Here is a 13,939-nt window from a genome sequence, read left to right on the forward strand (position 1 = left end):
TTCCGCTTAAGGGGAAAAAATCCATGGCAAAATCAGTGAACATAACAAGCAGAGAGAAATAAATAAGAGGGAGTACTCTGATGCTGCTCCGTTCCACATAATCTGACTATAGTTTAAGGACAAGTTTCAGTCATGATCTCCAGAGAAATGTAGTAACAGAGCTAGTAATGGGAGCTACTTTGGACCAAATTTAGCCCTTGATGTATGCATGGGGCTCACAATTAGCTTCTTGTGAGCACATTCAAAAGCTGAGCTTGGCCAGCCAATTGTGGATTACATTGACTTTCTTGAACAGAAACCGGCTTTGCTGTATTTAGAGTAAATATTTCTATTGTTTCACACTATATAGTGCAATGTCCTCCACAGCAGAGAAGAGGCAGGACTCTGCTGTCATGAATGTACAGGGAATTAATTATTCAGGCCAGGACTGGTGATAGTACTTTAGTGCCCAAGGCTGCTGCTACCCAGTGGTGCTACCTGGGCAGAGCAGTCCCAACAGTCTCCCCTAAAAATTAGGCACTTTGGCCTTTGCCTGTGTGGCCTACCTATAGCACTGATCCTGATTCAGGCTAGAAGTCAAAGATGAAATCTTGCAGTTCTCCCTTTTACTCTAGATTCCCAACTTAGCATTATCACACAGGGTCTCACTAAGTCTTGGGCTAAGCAGTAACAGAATGGATTGCTGACTATTCTACAGATGTCAATGTATCATCTAGATAAAGATGTTCTTGCTAAAACAACAAGCTGAAACAAACAGGTCACCTTTATAACAGACGAGGGGGCCTTTGGGACTGACATTTGAAAGCTACTTGATAAGCACTGATACGTTTCTCTAGTAGGACAGTGGTTCTCAAACTAGAGTCGCCACTTGTTCAGGGAAAGCCCCTGGCAGGTCGGGCCGGGCCGGTTTGTTTACCTGACACGTCTGAAGGTTTGGCTGATTTAGCATTTTACCCACCTGCTAAATAAGTCTTCCCCACATCAACACCCGGTTTTGCCAGTGATGTCTCCCCACAGTCCCCAACTTAAAAAGTCTCCATCATCATCCTGGGTCAACCACAACCAGGACTTCTTATTCTAAAACAGTGTGTCTGCAACCGTTGTTAAAATTAGCGATTAGAATGCAAATAGGGATGCTTTAGAAGGTCTAAACAAGAACACCCTCTACTGATCTGTTAAGTATTTGAAAGTGTGTTGGTGTATGATAAAAGGTTCAAGAATGCTGACACACACACACACGCATCCACCCAATTTATCTTTGTGACTTTTACTTTTTACTAGTTCTGGGTGGTTGCTCAACTTTTGTGTGCGGGATTAGCATTCACAAAAATATGAGTCTGACAGCCCCAGAAACAGAAGCCCTCCATTTAACCAGAGGAAAAGTTCAGTGTAGACAGCAGTACTGCAAGCATCCCCAAAACACGCTACCTTAAGTCTCCTAAAGGTAGGCCCTCTAAAATAAGGCCCCATTGGGAAAGAATAGTACCCACTGAAATGTTTCTTTAAACTAGATCTCAGTTAAAGTTGCTGATGACAAGAGTTGTTTAGTAGGAGCTGAAAATCCTTTTGAAATGTTACTGAAGGGCACCAAGAATAGATTCAGATCCTGATTTTCTCAAAAGGCTTTAAGAGAACTGAAAAAACACAGTGTTAAGTCCTGCAGTTTTGCCCAGAATCTGGTGTAAGAATGTTTACCAGTACTCTTGGGGCTCTCAAAGGGGCTAAAACCCTATCTCAGAGACCAAAAACGATATTATTGGCTAATGTAACCCACAAGTCACTCACATACAAACGGGCAAAAGTTGGAGAAAATAGCTAAGTTGATAAAAAGTTGGCAAATGATAAAAATACTGAGATCTGGTATTTAGTGGTAAACTGAGAATAGCAAACCAGCCTGAACTGAAGCTTTGCAAACCAACCAACCAACCAAACACACACACAAAACCACATCCAAAAAAACAAGAAAAAACCCTGATTCCCATGACCATTAAAATATGGACAGTTGTAGGGGGCATTGCTCACCGCATCCCTGCAGGAATTGAGATCAACCAGTGATGGGGGAAGGGGACAAAATCTTCCCCGCTCCCTCAGAAATTATTGTTGCTGCTCAGTAGAAGCAAGGCCTGCATAATTAAGTGCATCACTTGATAAGATGCCCCACTCATCTCCTTCTTCTCTTTATTTGTCTTTAATCTACATTCCTTCTTTTTTTCAGGGGTTTACCACTTTTACCAGTTATCAGTACCTCCAGATAACATGCTGTAAGTAGCAGATGATTCTATATATTTATATTCTATAAATGAAATATAAGCAGAGTATTTTCCCCTGCTTTTCTCGTGGCATTTTTTGAATGTTCTATCATGATATCTAGCCTATGGAGTGTTTATTTATATTAGTTTTTCATTGTTGTTTTTCTCCTTAACAACATTCCATGAAGTAAAAAAAATGATTAAATCAGTCTAGTGATTCTAGAAGCCCTGGCCAGAGATTAATGGCTATGATTTTAGCACTGCTAGATCTCTTCTTAACAACCACCAAACAACCTTTCCTTTCTGGCTCTTGATGTTGTGGTAAGAGGCAGTAATGGGATAGAGATACTGCATTACCCTCCGTATTACACCTCACACAGAGTTTTATCATAGGAATCCGGAACTTTAGATTCCCAAATTAGATTTGAATCAATTCCATGTTTCCTTAAAATCACTGTCAGCTGCATTAGTCAGAACAGATTGGAAGTTTGACACTCTGGGACTGATTCTCCTCTCACTCCAGTTTTAGTCTGGTGTAACTCAAATTAACTTCAACTGAATTACCACTGATTTATACTGCTGTAAGTATGTGAGAGGAAAATTTGGCTGTGTGTGAATAGAGGGTAAGGAACAGGAAGCAGAAACCCTCCCCCCACTTAATGGAAAAATAAAATTATTTAGGTAACCAAGTTCCCCACTTTCAAACTCCAATGTCATTGCTCATTAAAGAAAATCTGTCCTATAGGAAGCAGTTCAAAAATTAAATGTTTAAATTTATGTATTGTTACATTTCCTTTTGGAGAGTGCATTGAAAGAAATAAGTAAAAAAATCAGCTATGAATTGAAGGAGATTTTATATACTGGTAGTACCACTTACATTAAAAAACAACACCTTTTATATTTCTCCCCTGGAAACCTATACCTCTGGGTTCTTACCCTCCTTTTATTTCTTTAAATGGTGCCCACTGTGAAGTATCCCAAGTGACTGGTAAACATTTTTGTTATAATATTGTAACAAACCAGTGTCAACCTTGGAGTTCAGGGTCATCACTATGCCGCGTGACATGGCCACTCAGACCTTCAAGAAGCAACGGGGACAAGCATACTAGCCAGTTCATTACAGTATCGTACGATAGGCTCAATTTTCTTATAATGGAACTGCTTTACACTCAACTGTTTAGTTTGAATGAATATTACTTTATTTCTCCTGAGTCTCTTTCCTCATTCTCCTCATATATGCACTTTAAAAAACTCCAGAACTTAAGGATGGTTTATTAAAATATTTTGAAAAAAAATCAAATTGTGATCTAAAATGGGGATATTAAGCGGATCACCCACAAGACACTGACAAGATCAAGGCAGTTGCTTGCTGACTGTATGGCTTCATAAACTCACCGCTTGAGACTGCAAGGCATTAAAGCGAGTGACAAAAGGCTTTGTGACTCAATGTAGCTGATCAGTATGTAGATTAAACTCACCTTGAATGAGCAAAAATCAGGTAGGAGAAAAAAACCAAAGAGCCACAACTCAAATTCATGTAAGAATTAAGTCAGGGGACTTAGGGAGATGAAACAGAACAGCTACCTTAAGGGGCTAGAGAGAAAATAATTTAACAGTGTAACATCTAAACATTGCTTGGGATCTGGTTTTCACCTAAAGCAGAGATTGGAAGGCTCAAATAGATACCAACAAGCACCTCCCGTAACTGCTTCCCTGATACCAAGAAGAATATGAAAATAAACAGTCCCCTTGCATCAAAGCAAAGCTGATATTTCAGCTGACAGACAAGTCTTTTCTTGGTGTCTTGTTACTCTTTGTTTCCATAATGTGGTTGGGAGTTGGAGAGTTGTGGTGGAGGAAGATAGGAGAAATGTGTCATACTATTTGTACTTCATCGATTGGCATAATCATCCTTTGGTTGAAAATACAATATCACCCTATTTAGTATGGTGCCTTGCATGCCAACTCTATCTCAAAATGTGTTGCAGAGTTAAATAAAGCAGTTTCACAGGGGAAAAGATGTGTTTGCAGATTAATTCAAGCATTAAGACAGAGTTCCGACAGAAGCAGCTGCAGAAGAGAAGACCGTTATACTAAGAGTGGACAAGTTATGTTAACAGTCAGAGAGAAGGCTCATGATAGATGAAGAGAGGGCTAGTTAACTATGCGGAAAGCTGCCCGGCCCACAATGGTAAGACAGGATGCCAAATTATTTTTGTCACCTAAAGCCAGCACTGTTCAGGATCATATAAATTAGGTTTCTCTGCTGTCCTCAGTACTACAGAGCCGATTAGACATCTTTTGAGCTATATTTGCAAGCCAGCCTTCAGGTTGCTGCACACAAATCTTCCACACACACACGTGCCTGAGCCAACCACCCATTTACACAAACAAATCCCAATGTGCCCAAAGCATTCAACTAGCATGTGTAAAATTTAGGTACGCAAATTGAGAGGCCTGCTTGAAAGCTTAGTCCTTCAAGCTCTTTTATTCTGAATTTATGCATCTTGCCCATCTCTCTTACTATACGCATTTACCATGCCAGAAAGGTAGCATGGTGCTTCATGCCAGGCGCTAGATATGGCATGTCACAACCTGGGTTCTTGTTCCAGTTTTGCTATGAGAGTTTGGGTGACTCATTGCATCTCTTTGTTCTTCAGTTTTCCAAACATTCCCTGTTATGGAGGATTCAGTATTTAGTTGGACCCTTAAATTCTCATTAATTCAAGTTTTAAAATTCGCTATGAAATGAAAAAAATGTGTTTTTGGGTAGTGTTCTGTACCAGTCTGAAGTCATTTTCCCTAGTTCAAATAAATGACCTTTTTTACTTGAATTCCACCCCATGTGCACCACCCCCCAGCCCCCAACTTCAAAGTTTGAAATTATCAATACCAAGCTTTGATCTAGAATCCTGACAAAGTCCGTAATATGGTGGTCAAAAAAAATGAAGAAATGTAAAGATCTCACTCTTCTCCCAAGAGAAAATGCCCATTGCTATAAAGCAGTTCTGTCTGAAACCCTGAACATATACTGAAACACAATGGTGCAGCACATTGTATTCCAGCACTAAGTTTGTCACTATGAAACACAAAAGCCTTTTAGCACCACTTTAGGGCTTGTTACTGTTCATATCATTATATAAAGTACATTCACAGTGAGACAAGGCCTGCACAGCACCATCATCTTGTACCGGTCTGATCTGAAGTTGCTCTATATTAAGATCCAGTAACTTCATAGTCAAACAATGACTAAACTAGTCTGTAAATTCAGGGAAGAGAAGTTGACATGTGAAACAGTGGGGCCAAGGTTTAAGATGCTCTTTAGAATGTATAAATCAGGGGCATCTTCAGCAAACTGTTTACATGGATTGGTTTTTTTTTTTTTTTTTAAACAAGTGGGCAGTAAACAGGATTCTGTGCTAAATCTTCCCGTGATGAACTCTTGTAGATTTCCATTTCACCACACATCATTTACAATTGGGTGCTAAGGAATGCGTTCTCAGGACTACATAGCTGAAGGCTTTTTTGTTGTGTGTGGTTTTGTTTGTTTTGTTTTTTAAATAAAAAACAGGCTACCCTTAAGAGAGTTACCTGATAGGGAACCAGAGAGGACTCCTTAGTCATCCTATCTCCCCATCATTCAACTGCACTTCCTTTCCTCTTTTGGGACAGCATGGCTAATACAGAACACTATTTATTCTGGCAGGTACTTTTCCGCTAGGGAGGAGTTCCTCACAGTCCAGTTAAACCTTAGATCTATTGATTTAAACATCTCCTTTTGTTTCACTGCACAGTACTGTATTTCTGGAAGCACCAGTTGTTGAGTTATTTACTTTTTTTTTATAACTTCCCTTGTAAAATGAGGCTCTGTCAAGGGCAATTTCCTTACCCACTTTTTTTTTCTCCTCCTCACTCCTCCCCTTCACCATGACCTGTTGTAGTCTGTCTGGTCTTATCTTTGTAATTTAGATTTTAATGGCCTGCTTTTCAGAAGTGCTGGGCATCCACAAATCCCACTGAAGTCCATGGTAACTACATGAAAATGAGGCCATGCATGATCCTTGGTGCAGGGGCCTTGTTTCCTATGTCTCTGCTACACACCATGCCCATCTCTAATTTTTTAAACTAACTGATTATCAATAATGCACTTAAGAGTTTGATCAAACCCTTGTCCGACAAAATATTTACCTCTCACTTGTGGTCACGAATTAATACAACAATGGGGAAAAGCTTGCAGTTGTGCCTGCCCCCACAGCCATCACCTGAGCACCAGCCATTTCTCAAATGCTCGTAGTGCAACCACCACAATTACATTTCGTCCAGCTGACACTGACCCCTATGGCACAGCACTGCCAAGTGGCCCCACAGAAGCCATTTTGTACAAAAGCACACAAGAACTTGACAAATTCTTGTTTCCTCCCTTATGTAGTTCCCACATTTTCTCTCCTTGATCAAGCCACATATAAAAATAACTAAAAAACAGAGTTATTTGTACGGTACTATTTAGGTCAGATAGTGTAAGTTTTAGCATTGCTTTCTTCTAAGGTCAGGGTTAAAGCACCTACAAAAGAACATAATCTCTGTATAAAATGCGGCTTTTCCTGCTGTTTGACTCAAGCTCTTCAGACTTCTCAGAGGGTCTCAGTACCGCTCTCTATATGTAATATGCATAGCTTTTTTTTTCTTTAAGTTTGGCTTACATGCCTGTGGTTAAATTGTCTGGCAAACTTGATGTAAAAAGGGATTCGTCCTGCACAGACAGTTATACAGCATGCGGGTGGTGGGTTTACCTTCCTCTACATCTCGAAGCACAGATCACATGAATGAGGGTAACACACCCAATCGTCAAAGCTTCCTTTGAGAGAAGGAGGTGAGCATAAGCGCATCTCTGTCCTTGCCATCTAATACTATTACGACTATGTATTACTGCTGTAAGGGACCAGAGTGACAGCCCAGAGAACACAATCACCAACACCATTTCAAGCTACTGCACACTACCACACTAATGTGCCTCAGTTCTGATGGACAACCTCTAACAGCAAAGGGAAAACATTATCTAAGATCATTCAGTCCTTGGCCTTTCTGCTGACACTGTCAGCAATTCCGGATAATAGGTTTTCGTAATGCAGGATCTCGTAGTCATATAAGCACAGAGTCAGGAATAAGTGACTCCTGCATTCTATTCCTAGCGCTGACTACAGCTTGTTGAGACACTTTGGGCAATTCACTCAGCCTCTCTGTATCTAGTTTCTCCACCTGTAAAATAGGGATAATAATATTTCCTCACCTCAAAGGGACAATGTTACTTAATATTTGAAAACGGGAATAAATATATAAAATGCTATGATGAGTAAAGATAATTATTATCTAACCTGAGCTCACCTCATGTTGCATACAACCCCAGTCATCAGGTGGTATAAACACACATTTGGTCACAAAAATCAGTGACAGCATTTTAATGATAAAACTTCGATAGATAGACTCACATACACACACACACACTCATGCCCATTTTACCAGTAAGGAAAATTAGGTAGAGAGAAGTTCAGTGTCTTGATTTCAAGTCACAAATGAAGTTTGTTTCAGAGACTGGGACAGATGTCTGGACTTATAGCCCAAGCCTTCATAAATAGACCCGATTCCCACTGGATCAAACCCCATACTGGAAAAACAGCAATGTATACAGATCAGCATTTACTAATCCCTTCCCTTTGTAAACTAGTCAGCTGTAGAGTTTAGAGGGATTTTCCCCTGAGAAATGCCAAATTACTACTATTTAATTGTCTTTTCACATTAAAATCATTTCTAACACCACAGCTGAGAAAAGAATTTGAGAACAGAATAGTTCAACACTTCATATGAGACTGAATAAATCATAACAATTTACAATATTAGCAAACAGTTTAGCAGTGATATGACTGAATCAGCACTGGCATGGAATTACATTTAAATGGGATTAATAATAATACTTCATTCACTGATTTTGTGTGAACGTCATTATAAAAATGTCAGAAGATAGATAAATGAATAATCAGTGTCATACCAGAGCAGACGTATTCCTTTTTCTGAACATCCGCCACATTAAAACCCCGTAGGTGCACGGGTGCCATGCAGAATGTGAACTGCCCAATCGAGCGTCTCTGACGCAGCCAGTCAGACAGCCAAGCCAGGTGGCAGTCACAATACAGGTAATTGGAGTGAAGCCGCCTGCAATGGGCAGAAAGAGTCACATCACATCTGAATGTTTTAGAAACAGTGATTAAACACAGCAAACTCATACAAATTCTCAGAGACATTGTACTAAAAACCCTGCACATATTTTCACACATGAGTATGCTGAATTATTATAGGTGAATTGTTGAGACTAGAGGATGAGGGGATCCACAAAATTGAAGAGGCTTTCATTTAATCAAATTGTCTTTTCTCTTATATTGAAAAGCAATAAGTGAACCTGACAAGAAGCAGAGCTCCAAGTAAGCACCCAAAAGGATGGGTGTGCAATCAACCCATGAAACTGAAAATTTTCCAGCAGGCAGCAATCTTGGGTGAAATTATCAGTGCCAGGAGTACCATAGCAGCTTCATGGTGGTTGGAGGCTTTTACCTTAGGGCGGTATAGACAAAGCACAGAGGACCCCCCAAAAGATAATATCTATTAACTGAACTTTTTCATGAAAGGTTTAGTTCACATTTAGGTGACGATTCATCCTTCCCCATCATTAAGTAATTTAATAGAAGCTTCACTTGTCGTCATGGCCATCCATTGAGCTTCTAAGAGGAGTCTGAGAAGTATTGTTCAGCAATGGGATGTCTATTTTACAGACTCACAACGGATAGAAATCTTAAATACAAAATACTCAAATTATGAGTACTTGTGCAATTTTGCTGCGGGTTTGCTGAATACATTAATTGCTCTCCCCCTCCCCCCGGCCCAGTTCATTTTTAACATGATGCAATTACACAAGAGAAGATGTAAACTTCTAAGTTTATACCAAAGACTTCCAGAAGCATCATCTAGCTTTAATCCCTTCCCTCCCCCATATCTTTTAAATAATAAACACGCAACCAGGGAATGAACCCAATACTTTTAATAACTACCACAAACTTTAGGTCAAAGTTTAATAAGTTGAAAGTGGCAAAATTAAACATTTCATTCCTTTTAATGAGTCATGAGTTCGTAGCATTATGACAAAGTTGAAATGACAACCCCACCCCAGCCCCTGCCGAAGACTGCAAATCTTGTAAGATATAGTTAGACAAAGCATTCTTAACTGCAATTCAATAATATATCAAGTATTATATTAAAAAAAAAATTGGTGTTCACACAGGATTTAGCCTTGCCAGCTCCAGAAGAAATTAACCATCAATCTAGAGATATTCATATTACACAGTGGCAGTTGAGATCAGTGGTGGCGCCTGAACTGACAGTCCCTAGATTTGTACGTCTGGGGGGAGCCACTGACACATTTTCAGTTGGCTGGACCTCAGGCTTGGAATTCACTTCCATGCTTTGGCCAGTAGTGCTTACATCTGCTGGGTACACTTCAGGGCACACTGTAAAGCATATCTATTCACCCAAGATTTCAATGAAGTGGCGAGGCGGGGCAGTGATGTTGTTATAAGATGTGAAAGTTTTAGATGACACTGCATCAACTTAGATCTTTGGTAAAATGTTTTTATTACGAATTTTTTTTATTTCATTTTTGGTAGGCACAGCATATAAACTGAAAGAACAAATATATACATTCACAAAGCTGAGAGAACACTGTCTAGGAAAAGATCACCCTAATTGCAGCAAGGCTGTGGCAACCTATAGATGAACAATTTCATACAGCTAACCTGACAAAGAATTAGCATCCCTTCCCATCACAACATTCTAGAGCATCCTATGATGATATTCAGAATTATACTTTCTAAAGAAAGTAGGAACATGCCTTTTTTTGTTTTCAGACAGGGCTCATATGATAAAAATTTCACAAGAATTGCTTCCATTTCTCCTATTTGTTTTCTTGCTAGATATGTCAAATTAGTTTCTGGGTTTAAATATTTTAACAGTGGGAACTATATTCCTCCTCAATCCGCCTGCATTGTCCCATGTGAGCCGTATCTTTAGACTTGATAACATTATTTGTGTTGAAATTCTGCAGCATGCCACGGGTGTTTGGGAATTGCTCTTGGTTCATGTAAACAAGCTGTCAAGCTTAACCAGGTAGCTTGTAGGAATAGGTCTTTGATAAACAAATTAATGAATACAATAAGAATGCTTGAAAAGGGCTTCCATTGTGGTTGAGAAACATGGCATAACCACCCCTTGTGCAAGTCAGGAGCACTGAACCCATTTGGTGTATTTTTTTTTTTGGTATATTTTACATTTTTTTAAATGTAATAATTTACCTCTGCAGTCACTCACAGATGCAGAGATAGCAAGAGACTCACCATTAAAGAAATTAATACTGGGGCCATGTTTAGCATAAATAAAGCTGTTTCACACAAATGAAAGCAGATCAATACAAACTAATTCCTGTAAATTCCAATCAAGAGCAAAAAAAAAAAATCAACAAACAAAAAACAACAGAAAAGAGGAGTTAGGTAGAATAGATCAGCATAGAAGAGTTGATGTATTTATTTTATTTTTAAAAAAGGATTCTTAAGTGTTACAATTTTATTAGTACATTTTTCTTTCCCTTAAAGGTCATATTGACTGGACACTTCCTTAATTTTTCCTCCCATGTTCTTCATAATGGAATGGATTTTTTTTTCTTTTAAAAAATTCACTCAACTCTTGTCTTTATAAAACAAGCTGGATTGATAGCACTGAGAATAAACTTTTTATCTACAGAAGAAGTACAGTACAGGCAGCTTCCCCAACTACCTATCAATGGACCTCAGCACTCACTATAAAGAATTACATCTAATGTACTCTATCTAGGCCCATTCAATCTATGACTTCTTTAGTAATCCTGCTAACACAATGGCCAGGTGTGATGATAGTTCTGTGATGTGGACACCGAGCCGCTGGGAACTAAATGAAGATTATATTCATTCTATCTAAGGTACTGCACAGCCATCAGATGGCTGAATTTGAACCACTGACTGAAGGATCGAATACTACATCCTACCTCTCCAACCCAAGCCATCATGCCTGCAATAAATTCTGTGCAACATGTTTTCTCTCACAGATTTTGCCCTTTATGAAAACAGCTTCTTTGAGGTGTATATTAACGTGGAAGAAAAAAAAAGGTATTAAGTAAAATCAGAAACATGACATGAGAGAAGGTATTGCTGTTCCTTCCCCCATAAATATCTTCATATGAACATTTTACCTAACAGAACAATAAGAGACTTATTTCTCAGTTGATTTGTACAAAGATGCGTTACCTGGGCAGTTGCAAAGGGGGATTATTACCTACTTCAGGAAAGCACATGTTTAATATCAAAGCCATATTATCATGCAATATGGGCCAACAATGGTCAAGTGTGTTTCTAATCATTTTTAGCCATGAAAAATAATTTTAATATTTAGACATCATCTTTGTGAGATGTGATGGTGGTGATTTGAGGAGAATGGAACAATTCCAGCTTTGAAGGAGCAGCAGAAGAAGTCATGAAATATTTGTGACATCTGTGTTTATCTTACATTTATTATTCTTTTGATGGCTTTACTACCTCTGACAACGCAGGGAGAAGGTAAAATGAAAGATTAAACCATTGTATTACAATTCTACCGTTCCGCATGGGGCTTTTAAAAAAAAATACTGAACTGTTCAGAAGAGGTGTAATTTGGCAGCCTTTGAGACTCGTACATGCCACTTACTACTGATGAAACTATCTTTGTATAACATAGGTGAATAAATACAAATGCCAGCTTTTAAAGGTGCCCTTTTAGCCACAGACTCTAGATTAAATTTCCAGCAAATCCTTTTAGAGTGGGTCAGCATTCCTGTTCTGTAAAATGTGGCTCTCAGAATTCAATATAAAATCATCTCTTTATAAATCCCATTTATGACTTCCTTCCTTTTTTTTTCGCTCCCTTTTTTTTTCTTCTTTAATTACAGCGAAGGGGGATTAGTCAGTGTAAGTCTCCAGGGAGCGATATACAAAGCCATCTCCGAAATTAAACTAAAGGGAAAATGGCAGCAGGCACTGAGCTCTAGGAACAGACAAGACTGATTGATCTGAAATAGCTGGGCAAATATTCTGGATCATTACGGGAGAGAAATATTTTAACCCACCCTTCACCTCCCCCCACAAAAAGATGAAAATATAAATTCTCTTTAATCAGTTACATTAACGCTAACATCTTTTAATGTCATCCTTTAGAGGAGAAAAGAAAGTAAATATAAATCAGTAGTTACAGAAAACAGCCTTTCAGTATGGACAGATAAGAACCATTTTTCTTCAGTTCAGTTAATTGGCCTGCTGTGATTATATGAAAATATATATCCAAACACAGCATTTTTTTTCCCACTAGTATGAACAGGCTGCTAGTATTTGGCTTGTTGAACATTTTGGAGTAAGCACATGTTGGCTTGTTTTTATACTGTGGAATAAAACCAACAGGCTTTTCTTTAAAAAAAGACTTCTGGAGCTGTGTATTTATTTAAAGGGAATGATTTTGGAAATGGCTGGGTCGGGTAGAGCTGCAAAGCTGATGGCATTACCCTTTGGAATTTTACCTCTGAGCCCTCAATCTAAATTCCACAAAAATTACACACAGGTCAATTTAATTCCCTTTGTATATGTTCTCCTAGAGCTGGTTGGAAATTTTCCAGAGGAGCCTTTTTTCCACTGTAAAAAGCAGATGTGTCACAAGAGAAAACGTTTGCAAAAATGGATCAAATTCTATTAAATTTCATTTGGAGAGGAAAAAAATCGAAAAACAAAATCTTTTAGATTTTTTGGTGCAAAATGACTTTTCATTTCAAAATGTATTTTATTTTGTATTTAAAAAATAAAAGTAATTTAAAATGTCAAAATCAGATTGAAACATTTTGACTATCAAAATTAAAGGTTTTGACTGACAAACTATTAATTAAATTTTGTTTCAAGGATATTTTGAAAATTTTGGGGTTTGTTCCTTTTTGGAACAATTTTATTTTTTTTTAACCTCACAAAATTTCCCACTAAATGAAAAATCTAGTTTCTGCACAGCTCTGACTTCTACATTATCCTAGGTCAAACTGTGCATGCATTTAAAAGCTGCGTGATCCCAACATATTGAGATTTGCACAGGGTGTAAGGAAGGGTTCGGTTTGGCCTCCCAGTATCAACTGAATAACAGAATTACATTTCATAATCAGCACGTGATGACAATTAGGCTCAACTGGTAGATGTTTTCCTCCCAAAACTAGCTTGAGCTGATTACCTTGGGGAGAGACTGAAATATGCTCTCACCCAGTCAGAAGACTACCTCATTCCTGTTTACAAAGGGTTAATGTCACAAAATAAAGTTTTGGCTTGACCTATTTACTGTCCTTTTGTTAAAGAAAGGTGGTTTATAAACCCTTTACAAAAGTATTCCTTAAATAAAGACAAATATTCAAAGCAAAGACAGAGTTATCCAAGGCTGCTACTTATTTCTGAATTTAGTACTTACAGAGTCCTGATCTTTGGCATATGGTTGAAACTGGTAAGAGGGATGCGGGTGATGTTGTTATTGTTGAGAGTACTGTTAAAAAAGAAAGAAAGAAA

General features: G+C 38.4%; 1 protein-coding gene across 1 annotated transcript in view; it reads right to left on the reverse strand.

Annotated features, from left to right (window-relative positions):
• The window catches only part of SLIT3 (slit guidance ligand 3), a 796,928-nt gene that overhangs the window by 271,177 nt on the left and 511,812 nt on the right, over window positions 1-13,939 (reverse strand). Inside the window, exons 7-8 of the mRNA XM_077823869.1 lie at window positions 13,845-13,916; window positions 8,293-8,456 (exon numbers count right to left, since the gene is read on the reverse strand). Of these exons, the coding sequence (XP_077679995.1) occupies window positions 8,293-8,456; window positions 13,845-13,916 (236 nt within the window). The remainder of the gene's footprint in view (window positions 1-8,292; window positions 8,457-13,844; window positions 13,917-13,939) is intronic.

This window comes from Eretmochelys imbricata, chromosome 8 (genome assembly GCF_965152235.1).
Source record: "Eretmochelys imbricata isolate rEreImb1 chromosome 8, rEreImb1.hap1, whole genome shotgun sequence".
NCBI classification, from domain to species: Eukaryota; Metazoa; Chordata; order Testudines; family Cheloniidae; genus Eretmochelys; species Eretmochelys imbricata.